The sequence below is a fragment of the Brachyhypopomus gauderio genome, chromosome 13, assembly GCF_052324685.1.
Source record: "Brachyhypopomus gauderio isolate BG-103 chromosome 13, BGAUD_0.2, whole genome shotgun sequence".
Lineage (NCBI taxonomy): Eukaryota > Metazoa > Chordata > Actinopteri > Gymnotiformes > Hypopomidae > Brachyhypopomus > Brachyhypopomus gauderio.
Window position 1 is genome coordinate 9,755,833 of NC_135223.1, and position 19,857 is coordinate 9,775,689.

General features: G+C 45.4%; 2 protein-coding genes across 4 annotated transcripts in view; one reads left to right on the forward strand and one right to left on the reverse strand.

Annotated features, from left to right (window-relative positions):
• The window catches only part of hdac9b (histone deacetylase 9b), a 37,194-nt gene extending 35,441 nt beyond the window's left edge, over positions 1-1,753 (forward strand). For all 3 annotated transcript variants that reach the window (XM_076970747.1, XM_076970745.1, XM_076970746.1), the window contains one exon: positions 818-1,753. In XM_076970747.1, the coding sequence (XP_076826862.1) occupies positions 818-1,153 (336 nt within the window). In that variant the 3' untranslated portion in view covers positions 1,154-1,753. The remainder of the gene's footprint in view (positions 1-817) is intronic.
• The window catches only part of twist1b (twist family bHLH transcription factor 1b), a 33,657-nt gene that overhangs the window by 3,081 nt on the left and 10,719 nt on the right, over positions 1-19,857 (reverse strand). Inside the window, exon 3 of the mRNA XM_076970748.1 lies at positions 6,768-6,886. The gene's annotated coding sequence lies outside the window, so the exon portion shown is untranslated. The remainder of the gene's footprint in view (positions 1-6,767; positions 6,887-19,857) is intronic.

Genomic DNA, 19,857 nt, shown 5'->3' on the forward strand with positions numbered 1-19,857 from the left:
TCACCGAGGCCTTGTTTTTTGCCTGTTTGTTGTTTATTGTTATGGCCTCGGTTGAAAGGACGCCGCATTAAATTGTGGTTATATGCATAGTTCAGTTTGCACAATCTCTGACTGATCTAGCGCATGAATAACTGATGCACAAAACTGATCTGGAGTCAGACCGATTGATGTTGAATTTAAAAGTTACGAAACAAAGATTTTCTGTATGTAACTGTGCTCATAAAAAATTCATCACTGTAACTGATCTAAGAACAATCAGATTCATTTAATTAAGTAACTCTTGAATGAAGAAAGAGAAAGCACACACAGGAATTGAAAGGCTTCTTGCTAGGTAACCCCACTGCTAATCATCTGTCCTATATATCATATATATATTTTTACCATAATTCTGACAGAGATGGTCCACCACAAATGTTTATGTGCGCTAAAGAGGGTGCTGGTGGAATTTTCATAAGCCTGTGGGCTTTAGTGGGAGGTATAAAAAGCATATCAGTAATGCCTTCGACCATGGTTTATTTTTAACTAAGCGGATATTTATAAGAGGCCTAGATTTCTTAAGACTAATTTGCCCGTGCATTTTTGCGATATGATTAGGCCTGTTTCTGATCACTTCAGTCCTAATGCAAAGCCTTCAGTAAGCGGCAGTGGAGGCTCTAGAGACAATCTGAACTGGGGCCCACTGGAACCAGTATGTCTGTTAGAGGATCCGGGTTCGGGTGGATGGTGGGGAGGATTGGGGCTAATGTTCCATGATGTGAACATTTGGCAGTATCCTTGTTTGTTTCATATCAAATTGGTGGATTTGCCTTCCCTGCAGATACTTTCCAAGTCAATTGAACAGCTGCGACAGCCTGACGGCCACCTGCACGAGTCAGAGGAGGAAGAGGGAGGAAACTCATCTGAGCGCACCATGCAGGAGGACAGCTCGCCCTCTGCTGGTGTCATCCGGAAGTGCAGCCCAAGCCACAGCAGCAGGAGCAACAGTGCCAGCTTGTTTAGTGAGGAGGTCGACATCTACCCTGGGGTTATTAAAGTGAAAGAAGAACCAGCTGACAGTGACAGTGAAACACAGGCCAAAGAGAGCCTAGCTGAGAAACGGAGCACTTACCTTCACCAGGTCAACGGAAGCCTGGTAATACGGGCCATGATCTAATCTTAGGCATGAGCAGATACACTTAGCCACACGCACACATATAGACACGCTCACACACACACACACACACACACACACACACACACACACACACACACACACACACACACACACACACACACACACATATACATATACACACACAAATACGCTCTCACACACTCGCACCCCACCCACATGCTCAGAGCCTTCACCTCAAGCTCTTCTGGACCGTTTTCATTTGTGAACTTGTGAAGTGATCTCCGTATTGTACGTTGTAATGTTCTGTATATAATATGATGAAGAAGAAAATATAGAAAATCCATAATGGTAAATCTTTTGAAATCTGAAGAAACATCTTTGTTTGTTAGAGGTCTTTTGAACTGTAATTACCCTTTCTGCTTTCTGTCCACCAACTGGAGGAGAGACGCACCAAACCCCTGTATGATAATCTCCCTCTTTTCATGCTCTTTTGAAATTTGCATAGCTTTAATTTTTGGACTATTTCCATTATTACGACCTACTGCGATTTTAGACTGCAACAGCCTGCTCTTCATCTACTTCATCTTCATCGCGGAGGGACGTGGGAGGCGAAGCCCAGCGCTGTCATCGTTGCCCTACCTGCCTGCTGCAAAAAGACACGTGGTAGAGCAGGTCTAGCGCTCGTGCTGCTCCTCCACCCCCCCGCTCAAGACGCAGGACGGCGCACGGCCCCGACGGCCAGCTGGGGGGAGAGGGCCGGGCAGGAAATGCCTGGTGGAAGCCAGGAATCAGAGTGATTCATGAGATCAGGAATGCTGGGAGAAGACGTGCCTGCCTCAGCCCAGACTGAGAGGCTGCCATGAGCCCTGATTTACTGTTGGGGCAAATTACAAAGTGAGTGGGGGACAGAGTGAAGGGAGCCCCCCTTTTAAAACCAATCGTTTCCTCCGTTTTCCCCAGCGCTGTGTTTACCTCCACACGCAGGTTTGATGTTTCATAGAAAAAAAAGGACAATTGTTCCTCTCTGTTCTGTCTGTCAGCCTCTCGTGAGGAACTTCTGCACACCACTGTTTCTCCTCTCAAAAGTGCCCGGCTAAGTGTAACGTAATGGAATACAACTGTCTTTAGTCGTCTGCTTCATTTGTCGGTAGCTAACATCGTTCCTTGTTAACGTTAACATCGTGTGTCCTGTCTTTGTACCGTCCACGTAACAACAGTAGTGTGGAAAAATGCCTGTGAGATCTTAAGGATCAACACTGCCACATAGAGGAATACCTGTTCGCCGTGAGGTTGTTGTCATCGTGCGACTCATCGTACTGTCCGTCAAAGTGAGACACTCAGAATGAGGCTGTCTCAGTCCTCTTCTGCTGTCCCTCTGTTCTAAACACTACTGCCCACACGCAGTGAACTGTCACTCCTTCTCTTTGTAGCTGTTTGTATCTGATGTCCTCTTGCCTTGTCCCAAATGTCCTTCTTTTTAAAATAAAGTCCATTCTCAGCCAAACGTTCTGCTATCGACTAATTATTCCTTTTTATCATTGTCAGACAAATACATTGTAATAATGCATGAGTATGTAAAAAAAATATGGCAGAGGGTGTGGTGGTTGATCCTGAGTTCAGGGGATCCTGTTTCCTGCCAAAAAATACAATCCTGCAACAAACATTTGGACAAAACTATAACGATTCTGCTACCATCCTGCTTTTAAAAAAGAGGGCTGACTATTGAAATTACATGTAAATGGTAAATGTTTTTTTTATCCCCAATCTATCAAGAGGATGTTTGCAGTAGAAGTCAGTGACTTTGTTCTAGTGAATGAAATCACCCCAAAAATGCGTGAAGGATTTACTGCTTTGTTCCTTCATGTACAGTTCACGTAACCAGTTGGACCTGCTCCGCTGGGTTCAAGGATGACACGGTACCAAATCCAGGCCCATGAGGGCTGGAATCATGGAGACTAAAACACCTCGAGTGATGAAGTGTTACGGCCCGTACACCCTGATTTGTAGTGTGCCGACTGAGACTTTAACATGCAAATCACAGAGGGCGCTCTTCCTTATAAGTGACAGAGGATTCCAACTGCACTATAGAAGGAGCCAAAAACAACTGCTCCTCTAAATGTAACACACACTCACAAACAGAAAATCCTGAAATCTTCCATTAATCTTAAATAGTAGGATTAGCAAATTTCCCAGTTGTGGGATTAATAAAGGATTATCTTATCTTATCTTGTCTTATCTTATCTTAAAAACAAAACCTTTTTGCATGATAAACTTTTACTCTTTGTCTTCAGAAACTGAGCTTGCAGCATCTTCTGCCACAAAACATTATGCTTCCTCCTCTCCTTGTTCACTCATTACAGCTCCCCTCAACAGTATGTACAGACATCTGTACAGACATATGTGTACAAACACAGTGTACAAATTTATATATATATATATATATATATATATATATATATATATATATATATATATATATATATATATATATATATATATATATATAAATTGAACAGTATACATTTTTTCCGGTTTGTATTTGAAACTGAAACCGAATGGTCTCTGTCAGGGGATTCATGTCCAGTGACACTGTCACCTCTCACATTTACCTGTGCCCACTCTCATAAGGGTGTGGTTAATAATTTGAGAGGATCGTGATTAAGCGATGTAGCTGACCCAGGTGTGTGGAGCAGGGGACACATGAGCCCGTGTGAAGCAGGGTCTCTAGATCCTCTGTTCTAGACCTGTGTACAGTCTAGGCCCTGAGGAGTCTGTTGTTTCCCACAGTCAGTCTGAGGAGAGATATGTAGGTCTTTAAAGCTCAGCTTTGCAGGCTTTCTGAGCAGACCTTTGAAGTGAGCCTGAGAGGAACCCTGGCTCTGAAACAGAGGTTAAGATAAAGAGCGGTGATATACAACATAGGCTGAGGAGACCAGACAAAATATAACCAATTATGCAGGGTAGGCTTTCACTAGACCTGCTTCATCCCAACCAACACATTCCTAAGGATATATTTTAATCAATATACACCTTATCTTAACGTGAAGATGAGAAGTGAGGATTTTTATCTATTTGAAATCCTTCTAACTTAATCCAAACATACTTCTGTATCGGATCTATTTTGGATCCAGGAACTTTATGCCTGCATCTTAGGGTCAACATCCAAACTTTATCTTTAGACTTTTATCACTCATTACTCAATTCGTATCACATTACAACACAGAGTGTCTAATATAAATCTACAAAATCCAGCATCCTGCCCCTGAATAACTGTATATGACGATGATGAACAGATATGAAACTTAATAAACACCTATACTCATCAGCACATGAGAGTAATCCCTACCTGCCCAGCAGGATTTCAAAGGCTATTCTCTTTCATTGCAGTTGTCATTCGTCAAGTCCTTCCTAGGGATATACACTGATACTACAGCGTCAATACACTGCATCAATCAAGTCATCAATACACTTGTATAAAGATGCATAAGGCAAATCCAGTTCAGTATCATTTCCTATTTCTCACAGTTGGGCAGAACCAGGATTTTAATTGATAATGGTCACAGAAACAGTCTGGCAGCTTTGGTGAGTCATTCCCCTGCAAATGGAGTGTGTATAGGAAGAGGAGACAGCATCAAATATGAAGAGGAGACAGGAGACCTGTGTTAGGAAGAAGGGACAGGAGACCTGTGTTAGGAAGAGGAGACAGGAGACCTGTGTTAGGAAGAAGGGACAGGAGACCTGTGTTAGGAAGAGGAGACAGGAGACCTGTGTTAGGAAGAGGAGACAAGAGACCTGTGTTAGGAAGAGGAGACAGGAGACCTGTGTTAGGAAGAGGGGACAGGAGACCTGTGTTAGGAAGAGGAGACAAGAGACCTGTGTTAGGAAGAGGGGACAGGAGACCTGTGTTAGGAAGAAGGGACAGGAGACCTGTGTTAGGAAGAGGAGACAAGAGACCTGTGTTAGGAAGAGGAGACAAGAGACCTGTGTTAGGAAGAGGGGACAGGAGACCTGTGTTAGGAAGAGGGGACAGGAGACCTGTGTTAGGAAGAGGAGACAAGAGACCTGTGTTAGGAAGAGGAGACAAGAGACCTGTGTTAGGAAGAAGGGACAGGAGACCTGTGTTAGGAAGAGGAGACAAGAGACCTGTGTTAGGAAGAGGAGACAGGAGACCTGTGTTAGGAAGAGGGGACAGGAGACCTGTGTTAGGAAGAGCAGACAAGAGACCTGTGTTAGGAAGAGGGGACAGGAGACCTGTGTTAGGAAGAGCAGACAAGAGACCTGTGTTAGGAAGAGGGGACAGGAGACCTGTGTTAGGAAGAGGAGACAAGAGACCTGTGTTAGGAAGAGCAGACAAGAGACCTGTGTTAGGAAGAGGGGACAGGAGACCTGTGTTAGGAAGAGGAGACAAGAGACCTGTGTTAGGAAGAGGAGACAAGAGACCTGTGTTAGGAAGAGGGGACAGGAGACCTGTGTTAGGAAGAGCAGACAAGAGACCTGTGTTAGGAAGAGGGGACAGGAGACCTGTGTTAGGAAGAGGAGACAAGAGACCTGTGTTAGGAAGAGCAGACAAGAGACCTGTGTTAGGAAGAGGGGACAGGAGACCTGTGTTAGGAAGAGGAGACAAGAGACCTGTGTTAGGAAGAGCAGACAAGAGACCTGTGTTAGGAAGAGGAGACAAGAGACCTGTGTTAGGAAGAGGAGACAAGAGACCTGTGTTAGGAAGAGGAGACAGGAGACCTGTGTTAGGAAGAGGAGACAAGAGACCTGTGTTAGGAAGAGGAGACAAGAGACCTGTGTTAGGAAGAGGAGACAGGAGACCTGTGTTAGGAAGAGGGGACAGGAGACCTGTGTTAGGAAGAGGAGACAAGAGACCTGTGTTAGGAAGAGGAGACAGGAGACCTGTGTTAGGAAGAGGAGACAAGAGACCTGTGTTAGGAGGAGGAGACAAGAGACCTGTGTTAGGAAGAGGGGACAGGAGACCTGTGTTAGGAACAGAAGACAAGAGACCTGTGTTAGGAAGAGGAGACAGGAGACCTGTGTTAGGAAGAGCAGACAAGAGACCTGTGTTAGGAAGAGGGGACAGGAGACCTGTGTTAGGAAGAGGAGACAAGAGACCTGTGTTAGGAGGAGGAGACAGGAGACCTGTGTTAGGAAGAGGAGACAAGAGACCTGTGTTGGGAAGAGGGGACAGGAGACCTGTGTTAGGAAGAGGAGACAAGAGACCTGTGTTAGGAAGAGGAGACAAGAGACCTGTGTTAGGAACAGAAGACAAGAGACCTGTGTTAGGAAGAGGAGACAGGAGACCTGTGTTAGGAAGAGGAGACAGGAGACCTGTGTTAGGAAGAGGAGACAAGACACCTGTGTTAGGAAGAGGAGACAAGAGACCTGTGTTAGGAAGAGCAGACAAGAGACCTGTGTTAGGACCAGAGCAGAATTTCATCTAGGGCTTACCTGGGACCTTCATACTGTTGTCTACCTAAATATGGTGATATGGTAGTGTGATCTGTTTACATGTATTTACACTTAAGGGTGGGAAAGATGGGGTTACTTAAGGTTAATCAGAGTCCTACCCACAGATGCAGTGATAGAGAGGAGCAGTGGGCTGCAATAAAGATCGCAAACCAGGAGAAACCTTGAGCCCAAATACCATTACCTCATGTCAGAGCGTTGCCAGGAAACCACTCGATTATGGTCTAGCATGCAGAGCATCTGACTGTAGAGTTCCATGTCCCTCTGATCTTTCCCAGCTCTCCGGTACGGACAGTTAGATGCCTGAAACAGAGGAAGGTGTTGTGTTCCTTTTCTTGTCTTTCCACTTATTATGATTGAACTCAAGGTGCTGGACAAAGCTGGTGAAATGCTGCTGGCATGAAGTGATGGAAAAAGCGACCCCCACCCCCACCTACACCCTTTGCTGGATTTGCAACGTTTCTTGTCATTGATGTGGCGTCAAAGCCCTTTTGGTGGATACCCTGGGACTGGGAAGCTTCAGGATGGCTGGCTTGTTGCTGTGGCCTGTGCTGTCAGGATGAAGCTCGGTACCCTCAGTGCCAGCGAGGCAGAGAAGAACAAGGCCTCGAACCTTTTCCAGCCGCAAGCAAACGTTGCGTGTGCAGCCGTCGGTTGCGCCCGCCTGGAGTAGTCTGGCATGTTTTCTGTGCCCTGGCAGCGGACGTCTCTCTTTTTGAGTTTAACAAGGGAAACTAGGCCTGGGGAGGGAAACTAGGCCTGCAAGCCCTGCTCAGACTCACCCGTCAGACAGGCCGGCCCAGTCACGAAGCCTCCCGCGGGGGAGAGCGGACCACGGTGCTCTCCTCACACGCACATCCTGGAGGAGCAGGCGTGAGGCGGCATGACAGGGTGAGCGAGAAAGAACACGAAACCCGTGTGTGCGAGGCGTCCTCGGACGTGCGGGGGTTTGGTTCCTGAGGCTGCTCTCCACCTTGGCCGGGGCCGGGGTGCAGTCCAGCTCTCGTAAAAGCAGCCCCGTGGTCCCGCAGCTTTGGAGCCGTCGAATGGGCCGGGCTTGGAAGTGCTGCCTGAGTGCTTGGCCAAGCTGGAACGGCACCCTGAGGGCTCATGAGCCCGTCAGTCCCACTCCGAGCCTGAGCCGCTGGGCCCCCTCCGCTCCCCCCACCGCCAGCTTCTCTTGTCCACGCCTGTGGTGTCCTGTGGGACTGTTTGGGGGAGGGGAGAGGGGAAGCGGTTGGGGTGTTGGGTACAGATGGTGCCACAGGAGAGGGAGGAAAATCGCTCACAGTTTGTCACACTTGGCTGTATTTGAGTGATCAGGCTTCTGATGTTTTTTTTGTTTTGACATTATGTAAAAGTAAAATACAGTATTGACATTGAAGGCTTGTCTTTGGATGCTATTTCTATCTTGCCATTCCATCTGAGTGATAGTAGAACACCAGAGGTGATGTCTGAACCGGTCCTGCTCCAGAATTGGACACCACACGCCAAACGTTGAGCGGGGACAAGAAACAAACCTTCAACAACCCATGAAGAGGTCCGCGACGTCCTCGGACCGAGCAGCAAACGATGGCTTTAGCTGGGCGGCTCACTCGCAGGGACAGCGATGACCCAATCACGCCTCACTGCACTGGCCGACAGCATCTGGAAAGAGCCCAGAACTTTATTGGCTGCAAGAGTGCGGGGAGGAAGCAGGGACTGATCATCAGGGGTTTTCTTATGCTTCGGCCCGCAGGGAAAACATGGCGTCCTTCATGCTGTCCTGCACACATCAGTGAGTGGCCTCAGAAGAGAACATCTGGGTGAGCACAGGGAAGGCACGTGGCAACGTTCCCTCACTCAGAGTCCTGCAGCTCACTGCAGACAGGGGGCTCTGAACCGCCATGTCTCTTCCTCTTCGCCATGCATCTGTGCACTCTTTAATTAACGTCACACACAGGCGTCGGCCATCACTAGTCTATTGCTCATTCAACGCCATTTTTACACCGTTTCATGTCACTACGTGTGTCGGAGGGACAGTAAAAATAGCGATAAAATTCTGCTCTCTAAATCCAGCCCGAAGCTTCGATGAAGAGCAGCGAACTCGTACTTGCGAGCTGCAAAAAAAAAAAAAAAAAACGGTTTTGGCCTGCCGGGATATAAAGTGAGCTGCTTAAAGGGCTTCGCATCAAACCGAAGCACAATGGGCCACATTACAGTTCTGGAATTATATCCAGGAACGGCGCTTCCTACGAGCTTAAACATGCGCTGGAGAAAGAAACACCATGTGCCATGGAAGTACGCCCCAGTTCGCAGGCCTCATTGCAAATTTATAGCCACGGCCGTAACATTAATGAAATCTTATTGAAGGCCAACCCTCCATTACATAAATCTAATTAGATGGGCATCTTCTGAAACCCACCTTACGTTTCCTGAGCAGGATATTTTCGTAAGAGAAAAAGGTCTGCTTTATGACACAACCTCAGGAATGTAGGACTGGGTTTAACTAAATATCACCCACAAGCAGCCAGCCAGGAGAAATTTCAGATGGACATGCAGGGAATAGCTGCTCATCTCTCAGTGCAGAGCAGGATAGTAAATATTTACTATCTCCCTTTCTTCCAAAATCACTAATCACATAAACTGAAGAACATGAAGAAGTAGAAGCGCATCTTAAACAACTTACAAAACATAAAAACTCTGAGTTGGCTTCCTGAGTAAAGAAATGGTGCCGTGAGCCTCCCAGCCAGCCTGGCCTTGCCACTTTGCCAGAGTCAGAAGGGTGAAGGTCAAACCCATCTAGATGTGAGTGATGGTGTGACCACATCTGAGTTTCCCCTTGACCTTGACCACATTAGTTTATGGTGTCTTTCTGGTGTTAAAGTAAACCTAAGGCACTTTTTTCTCTCGAATGTGCAGGCAAACTCTTTGTTGCAAAGATTTGCAGGGAATGTAAACAGTATTTCTACAAAACCAGAAACCATATGTTCAGTTTGTTCTATTTCACTTATGTGAAACAGACTTCATTAAGACAAAAGCAAATAAATGGAATGTCACAAATTTTGAGTTGAAAAACCGAAATGCTGCACTTTGCACACAAAAAGCCAACAAACCTTGATGCCCAGCTCTTATTTGATTTTTGGGTTCTGTACATATTATATTCAGGTTTAGGCTCCATAATGCCCCTATATATGTTGACCTCTACTACATGACTCTATATGTTGACCTCCACTATATGACTATATGCAAGTGTATAATTACCAGTGGTGACGAGGTGGGAGAGCATGGCTGTCCATGCAGTGAGAAAACACCCCCACTCTCTGCCATGGGGGAGCCACTGATTCGACTGCACAGGATACCATATACAGCAATACACTCAACACTGGCCTTATTAACGCTTTGAATCTCAGTTGGCACTGTCACCCTCATACGGTCTATGGGTAATCTGGCATGAATAATCCTACATAATGCCAAGGGCTTGTGGATGTGGCCAGATGACAGGTGGTGTGGTGTTGCGTTGCCCTGTGTGTGCTGGAGAGAGTGGAGTGTGTGGAGCTGAGGAACCCAGCAGCTCACATTCTTCTGATCGGAATGTCTCTCCCTGTCACTTAGACAGCAATGGCAGGCCACATAAATACTTACAATTTCACACATATTTCTTTGATTGCCATTGCATTTCTGGTCCTTTTAGTCATACTTTGCATCAAAACAAAAGCACTTGTGTGGATTCTACACTTAAATACATCACATTGACATGACATGAAACCATAGAAGCCAAGAACTATTTATTACCATTCAAAGCAAAGAATAAACCAAACACATGTCAAAGGTCCTTTTAAAACTTATAGCAGATGCACCAAAACCGTTGAAGTACGTCACATACTCCTATAAAGTTCACAACTGCAATGTCTCAGAGTCACTGGTTAACTGGTTCTTTTTTCCTTGTGATTTTTGCCTGGCATGGAACTAATCCACCAAAAGTGAAACGAACACTCATCATCTGCTTCTCACCCTTCAACCTGAAGAACGAAAGACGGGGCAGAAAACGTTGAAATCATTTTCCGGTCGTGACTGTTGAAAGGCACACGGAACCTGGGAGGAGCCGTGGCTCTTTATTTTGTGGAACGCCTTCGTCATCTTCAAACAGCTTGAGGCAGGTTTGTTATCGTTTACGTCTTGGATGGAGGAACGTGCTCTCCCCCAGGATCCACGGCCTCAAATTGATAACAGATTGCCCCGGTGCGTCTCCTTCTCTTGGACAAGGGCAGCAGATGCCTGAAAGGCTGCTGTGATTTGGTGCTTGAATGAAAACTAACCGGCTCGTTGAGATGGCTGCAATGGAAATCTGAAGCCGGAGGGGAAGATGACAGGGAACACAGCTCCGAACTGCCCACCAGGTAATGAGGCAAGGTGCGCAGGTTGCTGGTTCCAATGGCATCAAGGCAATCACGTTGATTGTGGGATGTAACGGATACACGAAAGGGATGCCTGTCAGGCTTTGTCCTTATGTCATCTTCTCTGCTGCGTTTGGCGGTCTCCGCCATAATTCATTGTTTCCTCATGTGTGGAGTGAAGTGGGCAGCCCTATTTTCACAGATGCTCTCCGTTCTCCTGGACTTTGGTGGAAGTGACAGCCTTCACTGCGAGATTTGGCACGAGATGAAGAAGGAGCAAGAGAACAAAACAAACGGCTGTTCTTAATAAAATTTTGGCATCCAAGACAGACAAAGCATGCGAGCGTAGATCCTGTTTGACGGCTGTCATCAAAGAGCCTTTTTATAGTACACAGCAAAACACTTCACTGAAATGCCTCCGAGTATCTGGAATTCGAAGCAGCCCATGAAAGAAATACTCACCGTTACTGAAAATGGCGGACTTTCTGCTTTTCAAGTCCAAGAAACTCCTTCAAAGCTTCCTGTTAGCTGAGATTTTAAGGCAATTCAGTGTCATGAGCTTTGGAATAGACTCCGTACCCATGATTGGCTTTGAGTCTAAGGAGACAGCAACATAGTGATGTATTAGCCTTTGAAGGACATCAAAGAGTCTTGGGGTGTGCCCTGCACTACTGAAGAATACATCAGAAATGTCTACTGATCTTTCTCATAAACTCTGACCAATCATGTCCACGATAAGGTCAACTCTCTGTCTTTCTGATTGCCCACATAAGCTAAGAGGAAACCACAGTTCTCTGGATCATACAGAATCTGCCACCGGTCCGGTTCATCTGGCTGCTGTGTGCATCGGCCGGTCTGGAGCTGTGCATGTAGTGCTGTTTGCAAGAAGAAACCCAAACAGACGGCAGCACTGACGCATGGCAAGAATGTGTTTCTACTGGAGGCAGCGCTGCACAAAAAAATACAAAAGGGAAAGAAAGGAGCGTGACGCTCAGGCAGAGCTATAACCAGAAGGAGGACTCCACCGGGCCAGGGCGGAAGACTAATGTTATTATACACTGGCTGTACCACAGCCAGCACGGCGTCACCGGTCCCCCCCCCCCCCCCTTATTACCCATAGTGTGTTTTCTCAGGTGGAGGGTGACACAGTTCGGAGCAGAGCATGCTCCTCCACAAGCTGACCCCCCCCTCCAATGAATGACTGTGGACTGTGTCGTGCAGAGAAGATGCAATGGTAGGCGTGCTACACTGCACAGTGGAGCTGGGCTATGCAATACAATTACAGGTCAGGGAGATTGTGTGGGGGGGGTGGAGAGAAAAATGAGGAGAAGAATAAAGAAGGTGGGACAAAGTAGCGTAAGGCAGAGTGAAGAAGAGGGTGAAGAAGCAGGAGAGGAGGACAATCGCCCATTTAGAGAATGCAGGGTGTGGTGGGGGTTGGGGGGGAGGGGGGGGGGGGGGTTTCTCCTCAAGAAACTATATTTTTAAAAACAAAAATGGTGTTCTAAAAGTAAACCACAATTAGGTTGTTCCACCAACATTGGCTGAATGTAATTTATGTTTCAATGTCTGAATGTTTGAACTTGAAGAGATCTTTTTTTTTAGAAAAAATGCAAAAGTGAATAAAGTGAATAAAGTTTTTTTTTGCAAGAATCAATACATATAACCCGAGCTTGAACACTCTCTATTCATTTGCACATTAAACAGCTGAAAGACGTTTTGACAGACATCTCTCATCTACTGTCAACTTTTAGCTTTGCTTGGCTCAGATTGTCCAGCTGTAATGTTGCTGGCCAGATTTGCAAAGAACTGTACAAGCCAGGGTTTAATCTCAAGAGAAACTGCCTAGTTTTGTCTCCCTTCCACCAGTGAAATCTCTGGCAACAGAACATCCTACCAAAAGAAGTCACTAGCGAGGCTCCTGAAAACACATCCGTTCCTTCAGTTTCTTCACTCAAACATCTCTACATTTGAATGAAACATCTCTACATTTGACTGAAACATCTCTACATTTGACTGAAACATCTCTACATTTGACTGAAAGACATGAATATGAAACACCGTCCACTCACAAAATCAGAGAAGATTGTAACATTAATTCACTAACAATGTAGCAATATTAAAGAGACATTTGGACAAAAAGCACTAATGTGAGTACAGCATGTTGCTCATGGCAACAGACTGTTAGCTTCACCGGCTGGTTCTCATCCAACTTGATCAATGTTATCATTTCTGCATATATTTTCTCAGCTAAGAGTTTCATGCTCTAATTTTAGACACAATTTCAGTGAAGGTGCTTGTTTTGAAGCATATGTTGTAAAATGTTACAGTTCAGTTTATTAATTAAGGTATTTAATTAAGGTACTAGTAGGTGGACATAATTGGTTCTTAATTACTCATCAAAACACTGTTTGCTTATATACTGAGTAAACTGTAATGACTTAATTACCAATTTTGAGTCATATCAGTAACAATTCTTTATGGCTTTTTAGCACAAGTCAGAACTTGGAGAGTGGGAGAGTGAGACAGCAAATAACACCAGGTCAAAAGACAAACAAAGAGAAAGCAAACCCAGATTTCAACAAGAAGGAGACTAGGAGGAATTCAAGGGCACAGATTATGTAAAGGAAAGCTGAGTCTATCAAGCTGTTTTAGAAGACAAGTTAGTGAGCTAATAATGTTAGTGCCTGGAATTAACGTTGGCTGTCCTGAAATTTATGTCGGTGTCACAGATATCTTTATCGTTAACATTATCTGAAGAAATGCATATGTTGATGTTCCGTGAAAACCTTGTCCTTGTATGTTGGAAAACACACATTTTTACTTGAACTGTAAATTCTTAGGAATGCAGAACAGGGAGATTTTTTTGTTAGCTAGTTAGCAGCTATCCAGTAGTGGTTACTCATACTCGCATAACATACTTGCATAACACTGGCAACTTTTTAAATGACGTAAGTACTAAATAACTATTGATATTGTACTGATACTTTGATAAGTTCTTAAGTATTATTAAAAAGGCAGTATTGTAAAGTGACACCAAAATGGTTAAATAAAGTTCAGCTATATATAAAATAAAAAATCTTTTGTATTTCATAAGTGACTTCAGAGTGACTAAGTGACTAACAGCCTTCTAGATGAAGAGATCCAGTGCTGGGAGGTCTCCGATTCTCGAGGTTCTTCTCTGGAACCAAATCTTCAATGCTATGTCTCCATGTGTCTGCTAAGCATTGTAAATACAATTCATTTAGATCAGGCCGTTAAAAGATTTGAGTGCACTTGAGTGCAGGTCACCCCATCACCACATCAATTCAAGAGGCACACGACTGATCTGTCATCAAATCTGTTAAGTGTTAAAAAAAAATAAGACCCGAGCCTTTCATTGCCTATATTTTTCAACAGTGATTATTCTGTTATGTTAAGATGAGACATTAAAGCACTATAATGCTTAATATGCAAGATTTCAATCATTCAACCTGAGTTGTCTGTATAATGTAACAAAAGCAAATCTGTTTTTTAATCACGTATTTAGATGATCTGAATAGACGTCTTGCAAACACAGGAACTTGGCGTTAATTTACAAGAAGGATGTATGTTTTGCAGGCTGCTGCCTCTAAGGTGTAATAGGTTGTCTGACAAAGCGGAGGCAGGAAATGAAGACCGCTATCAGCTGAAATGGCTCACATCTGGATGCAATTATTTACCCTCATTCTTTCTGGCAAGTGATAAAAGATTTCACCGCACAACGCTGACATAATTTCTAGGGGCAAAACAATGCACCTAAAAGCTGTGCAGTAATTCAAACGTTTTAGGCCGCAGGCCAGAATATGGATGGAACAACAGTGATAAGTCTTAATGCTGAACGGTCAGGGTTGGGGGGGAGGTTGCTGCTCCTCTGTTGCATGGGCCTCGGTCTGTGCAGCATTTTAAGCACTTTGAGACTGGAATTGGTTCTTGCATTTACAAACATTTCTCCATCGCAGGTAACTGAAAAACAAAACAGCCCAACCCCCAGAAAAAATGCACATTTACACAAATTAAGGACTAAGTAACCATAACGTTTAGTGTAGAGCAATGACATTCTAACACATTTCAGCAGACAACGCATTGGTAATTGAGTGTTCTTTAACTTAATCAGGCACATGTTAATTTAAGTAACATTCATTAATCAGTGTGCCTTCTGTCATAATCTCACCCTCCTCTTCTGTATCGCACTGTATTCTAAGCCATATTTATTGTGTGAGAGGGTACGGCTTCATCTTGAGCAATGGCTATTTGGAGGGTATGAACTGCTGACAGTTAATAAGTCATTAATGGTAGAGGCTAGATTCCATTTGCGGAGCACCCAGTACGATGTGGCAGAAAATAAATATATAACGGTGGAAGGGAGGACTGGAACATCTCAGGGACTGCTCATATGAGGTCTTCTGAGCATAGCCAGCAAGCGTTTCTACAAAGATGTTGAAATAAAAGGCACTTTAGAGGTTTTTTTCCCCCCTTGTTTCTAGAAAGGGGGTGAGGTGAAGTGAAGAGGAGGAATGTGGAAGGCAAGTGACCCTGGTGATTACACCTCATATTATTGTTCTTGTCATCTGTTTTCATTGGCCCTTGGGATGTTTGCCATGGCAACAGCACACAGCGGGCCAATTGGTGGTGACCTTGCCGTCCTGTGCATTTCCTGGAGCGCCCATGATGAAGGCGACCTCGTCCGAGGGAAAGGAGCCCCCTGATGAGGCAGCTTCTCCATTTCAGCCCCCAAAAAATCCGCGACCCTTTCCTGCCCCCCGCTGCCGACCGTGTCACAGAGCGGCTAGCTCCCGCCTGATTAGCCCTGGTCTTCTCTAAGTTCTGTGACGGAACTGCTAAATTGTATGATTACCCAAATTGGCCTGTGGGACCCCACAAACCCCGGGTGTCTATACCAAGCAAGAGCAGGGGCCCCGTCAGGGCCTATGAAGAGGCCCCTGCTTAACGTTCTGTTTGATGATGTTCGCCAGAGAGCATGACCACTCTGTGTAATTTCTGGGTTGGTGTTTCTCTGGCCCACGGGGTGGGAGCAGGCACACAGCGCAGACACTGCTTGGACAGCTGGTCTGCTACCTTACAGTGAATAGTTCAGCTTGCAGGCTTGGATGATGTGAGGAAGAGTACATTATAAGCTTATTTCTTGTATCCCAAATTCCAAATTCCCAATGCGTGTAATTTCCTTTGCCTGTAATTTTGTACTGTAACAACGAATTGTACTATATCTTGTAACATTTAATTAAAGGCCAATTATATAATGCACGCCTGACTTACCGAGATATAATTTAACCAGTAACTGACTGGGACTTACTTCTTGTATTTGAGTCTGTAATAAGATGCTTAAATGTAGTTAAATGCAGTAGCTCAGAAATGTTTATGCAACCAGTATACAAAGGAACATTCTCATTCCAGAAATGTGAAATGTGTATCCTAACCCTGCAGCAAGAAGAACAAAGTGTGGGAAACAGACAGTTATATGAACAAGGACATGTTTTAGGTGCTTTCTAATAAAGTCTGTTCATTTGTCCGTGCGGGTCCCTTTGGTGATGCTGGAGTATGAACACCATGGGAGCTGGAGTCCACCATACATGCAATATTTATTACTATATGTCACAATGTTGGAAGTTTAAATTGTATTTGAATAATCCTGAATAATAGATAAGACTGGTCATATCTTATTCAGGCATAAATCTGAGGTAGAGGAATGGAGTCGACATAATTATAGAATATATAGTAATGTTTAAAAATAGATGCAAGTAGCTGCAGAGTTAAAAAGTCAGATGGAAGTGGTTAAGGAGAAACAATTCATAAACAATTTTCAAAAAAATATCTGGTGCATAAACTATACATTTGTTTCCTGGGGGCGGAGGTCAAGAAATTGAAAATTATTTACAAAAGCATGCAAATATTTGATCAACTCAGGCAGGGGATTGGAGTGTGGAAATGAGCAGGTTGGCGGGCCACGGGCCTTTTGTGCATGTCGTTTCAACATGCCAGTATGCTGGCAGTCTCTCGGGTCGGGGCTTTGAAACGGAGCAGATAAGATAATTGACCCTAATGAAATCCAGAGTGCTGGTGCTGCTCAGCTCTGCGCGGTCCGTTCGCGCTCCCCCGCCCCGGCTGCTCTCTCGCTCTCCTTGGCTCTCGAGTTTGCGTTTGAGAAACGCGAGTGTGGAAGTGGCTTTAATTGGAAGCAGGTCCCGTGCGGCCAGGCCCCCGGGAGTCTGCCACTCCGGCGCTGTTTGAAGTCGGCGAAGTTTTCTCGGCACCGCTGGCTGTGTTTGACGCAGTTACTATGGCAACTCTAATCAGTGCGCTTTGCTTCTGACTTCGCTAGCGAGGAGCACGATCGTTTTCAATGCTGAGGGAGTTTCAGGTTCGGGATCAAAGGTCAACCCAGGAAACGCATGACCGTACCTTTTTGAGACTTGTGAGGTAGTTTTTAACCTTTGGTTAACTTAGGTGTACAAAGACAAATGTAAGGGCTAAATTATTCAAGAAATTGTATCAGAAGACCAGTTTAGTTTAAGAATGATTTGCCCTAAAGCCTTCTCTAAACCCCTAATTGAATGTTTAATTTGTACATATAGTAAAGCCACTGAAATACACAGTATATACATATAACAAGCAGAATACCTTTGACCCATACCATCGCTGTCCATGGTGAACACACTTTGTCTGGAGTCACTGTGGTTCATTATGAATGCTTGCCATTCTCAGGCTTTTCTCAAGTCTTTCTCAGACCTTTCTCAGGCAAATCTCAGGTGTTTCTCAGGACATTCTCAGGCCATTCTCAGATCTTTCTCAGACCTTTCTCAGGTCTTTCTTAGGCCTTTCTCAGGTCTTTCTCAGGCCATTCTCGGGCCTTTCTCGTTCCTTTCTCAGGTCTTTCTCAAACCTTTCTCAGGTCTTTCTCAGGCCTTTCTCAGGTCTTTCTCAGGCCTTTCTCAGGACCTTCTCAGGTCTTTCTCAGGTCATTCTCAGGCCGGCCTGTGGATGCTTTACAGAGGGCTCCTTATTCACAGCCTTTCTTCCTTACAAGGCCACTTCTTCCTTCCACTCACTCAAACTGGCTCATTAAAAGGGTTTCAATACATTTTTAGCTATGTGACGCATGTTAAACGCAGAAGAAAAACTTGTTTTTGTGATGGTTCAAATTTATTAGTGCCACTGAGTAATGTGTAGTTAGTATGTGTAGCATATTAACACGTCATGATTCATCTCATTACTAAACAAACTTTCCCTAGTAGTCATTTTTTGTGTGTGACTGGCACATTGACTGGCATGATTATTTTGGCTGTGGAAGCAAAATCTTTACTCATGCAAAAAAAGCGTCCTGAAAAAAACGTCTCCACAGGTAATTACTTGTAACGGTACTGGATGCAACACCAGTATGCCACATTTACCTTACCCCTCGAGCATGACGCCGTCATGGGCATCTGTTTTTGTTCAAACAAAGGTACGCACGCAGCTGTTCAGCCACACTGGTCACTGACTGTCTTTTTTCTTCCCGTGCGCATATCCGTACTGGAGGGCTGTGAGTGAGATGGCATTGAGGATAGCGGGCCAGAGTTTTCCTTCAAGGATGGTAGTTTGTGCTGAGCTGTAGCCCATCAGGAATTAATGTGCTGTAGCATGGGCTCCAGGCAGCAGTTACTGCAGTGTGGCTCCATGCTGCTAGGGGCCCTCCGGAGCCGCATCGTGGACCACACTTTGCGTGAGTGTCCCCATTTTTCAGGCTGCTTTATCGGCACGATCGGCCTCGCCAGGCGATTGAGCTCTAAAACAGCGTTACGTTCCGCCATGCCTCTGCTCTCCGGGCTGCACCACTGCATGCTTTAGTCTTATCAGGCATGTGGTATGTGCACTCGGAAAATACAGGCACAACGCACTGAGACTTTGGCTCGGGCCGTTTCTTGCAAAAGACCTAATGGCCCATTTTCATTAGTCTTCCAAGGTTTCGTTTTGTCTGCATCGTTTTATTTAATCTCTTGAAGTTCAAGCAAATGAGATCTCATTTAGCTCGATTTGTCTCTAGCGATACTGCACTTCGTCTTCGACCGCTATTATGCTTTTCAACCTCTAGTTAAACTAGGAAGTATGTAAACAGAACTGGTTCACAGGGAAGGAAACGTGTAATACGACCAGGGACAGCATTAACATTATTGGGTTAAGAGCAGAAAATGCAGTGCGTCCTGCCCCGAGGTCGCGTCACAGACTCGGCTCAAGCTGTGAGGAGGAATCAGAAGGGGAGGCCAGAGGCGGACCGAAGGCCAGGCCGGCCGGCCGGCTGCCCCCCGACGGCGGGAGTGTAACGCGATACCTGTGAGCGTGCCGAGCGGTGCTTTGAACGCGATTTAGTACCCGGGTGAGCGGCAGCCAGGTTCGCCCCGCCGCAGGCCGGAGCCAGCACCCCGGGGACGCGGTGTGGCGTTAGAGCGCAGAGATAAGTCAGAACCGCACGCCGTCCCTCCACATTTCGCAGAAGAGGCACGGGATCGTTTAAGGGGCTCTCCTGCAGAGATCACTGGAGGCTTGGGTGCAGAACACTCCGGCACTATGACTGCTATCGGGGTCTGTATTATTCGCTTTTTGAAAGCCTAGATTGGGAGTACTGGCTAGTAAGTCAGGGTCTAGCTGAGTAATAAACAGAAGACGGAAGTAGGGTGAAGTCCACACACCTTTAATGGGAACAGTAATGCAGCAGCATTAGCATAAAATGAAAAGGTCGCACCTTAGGTTAACCGAGGCAAAGACTCAGATGAGGGCTGTATAGATGGAGATTGGAACTGTACATAAATTTGTTGTACTGTATCTCTAGATGCAAGTACAGCTCTTCTATAAGCTGAGGCCAACAGCTCTGGGCCTTGGCAAAGT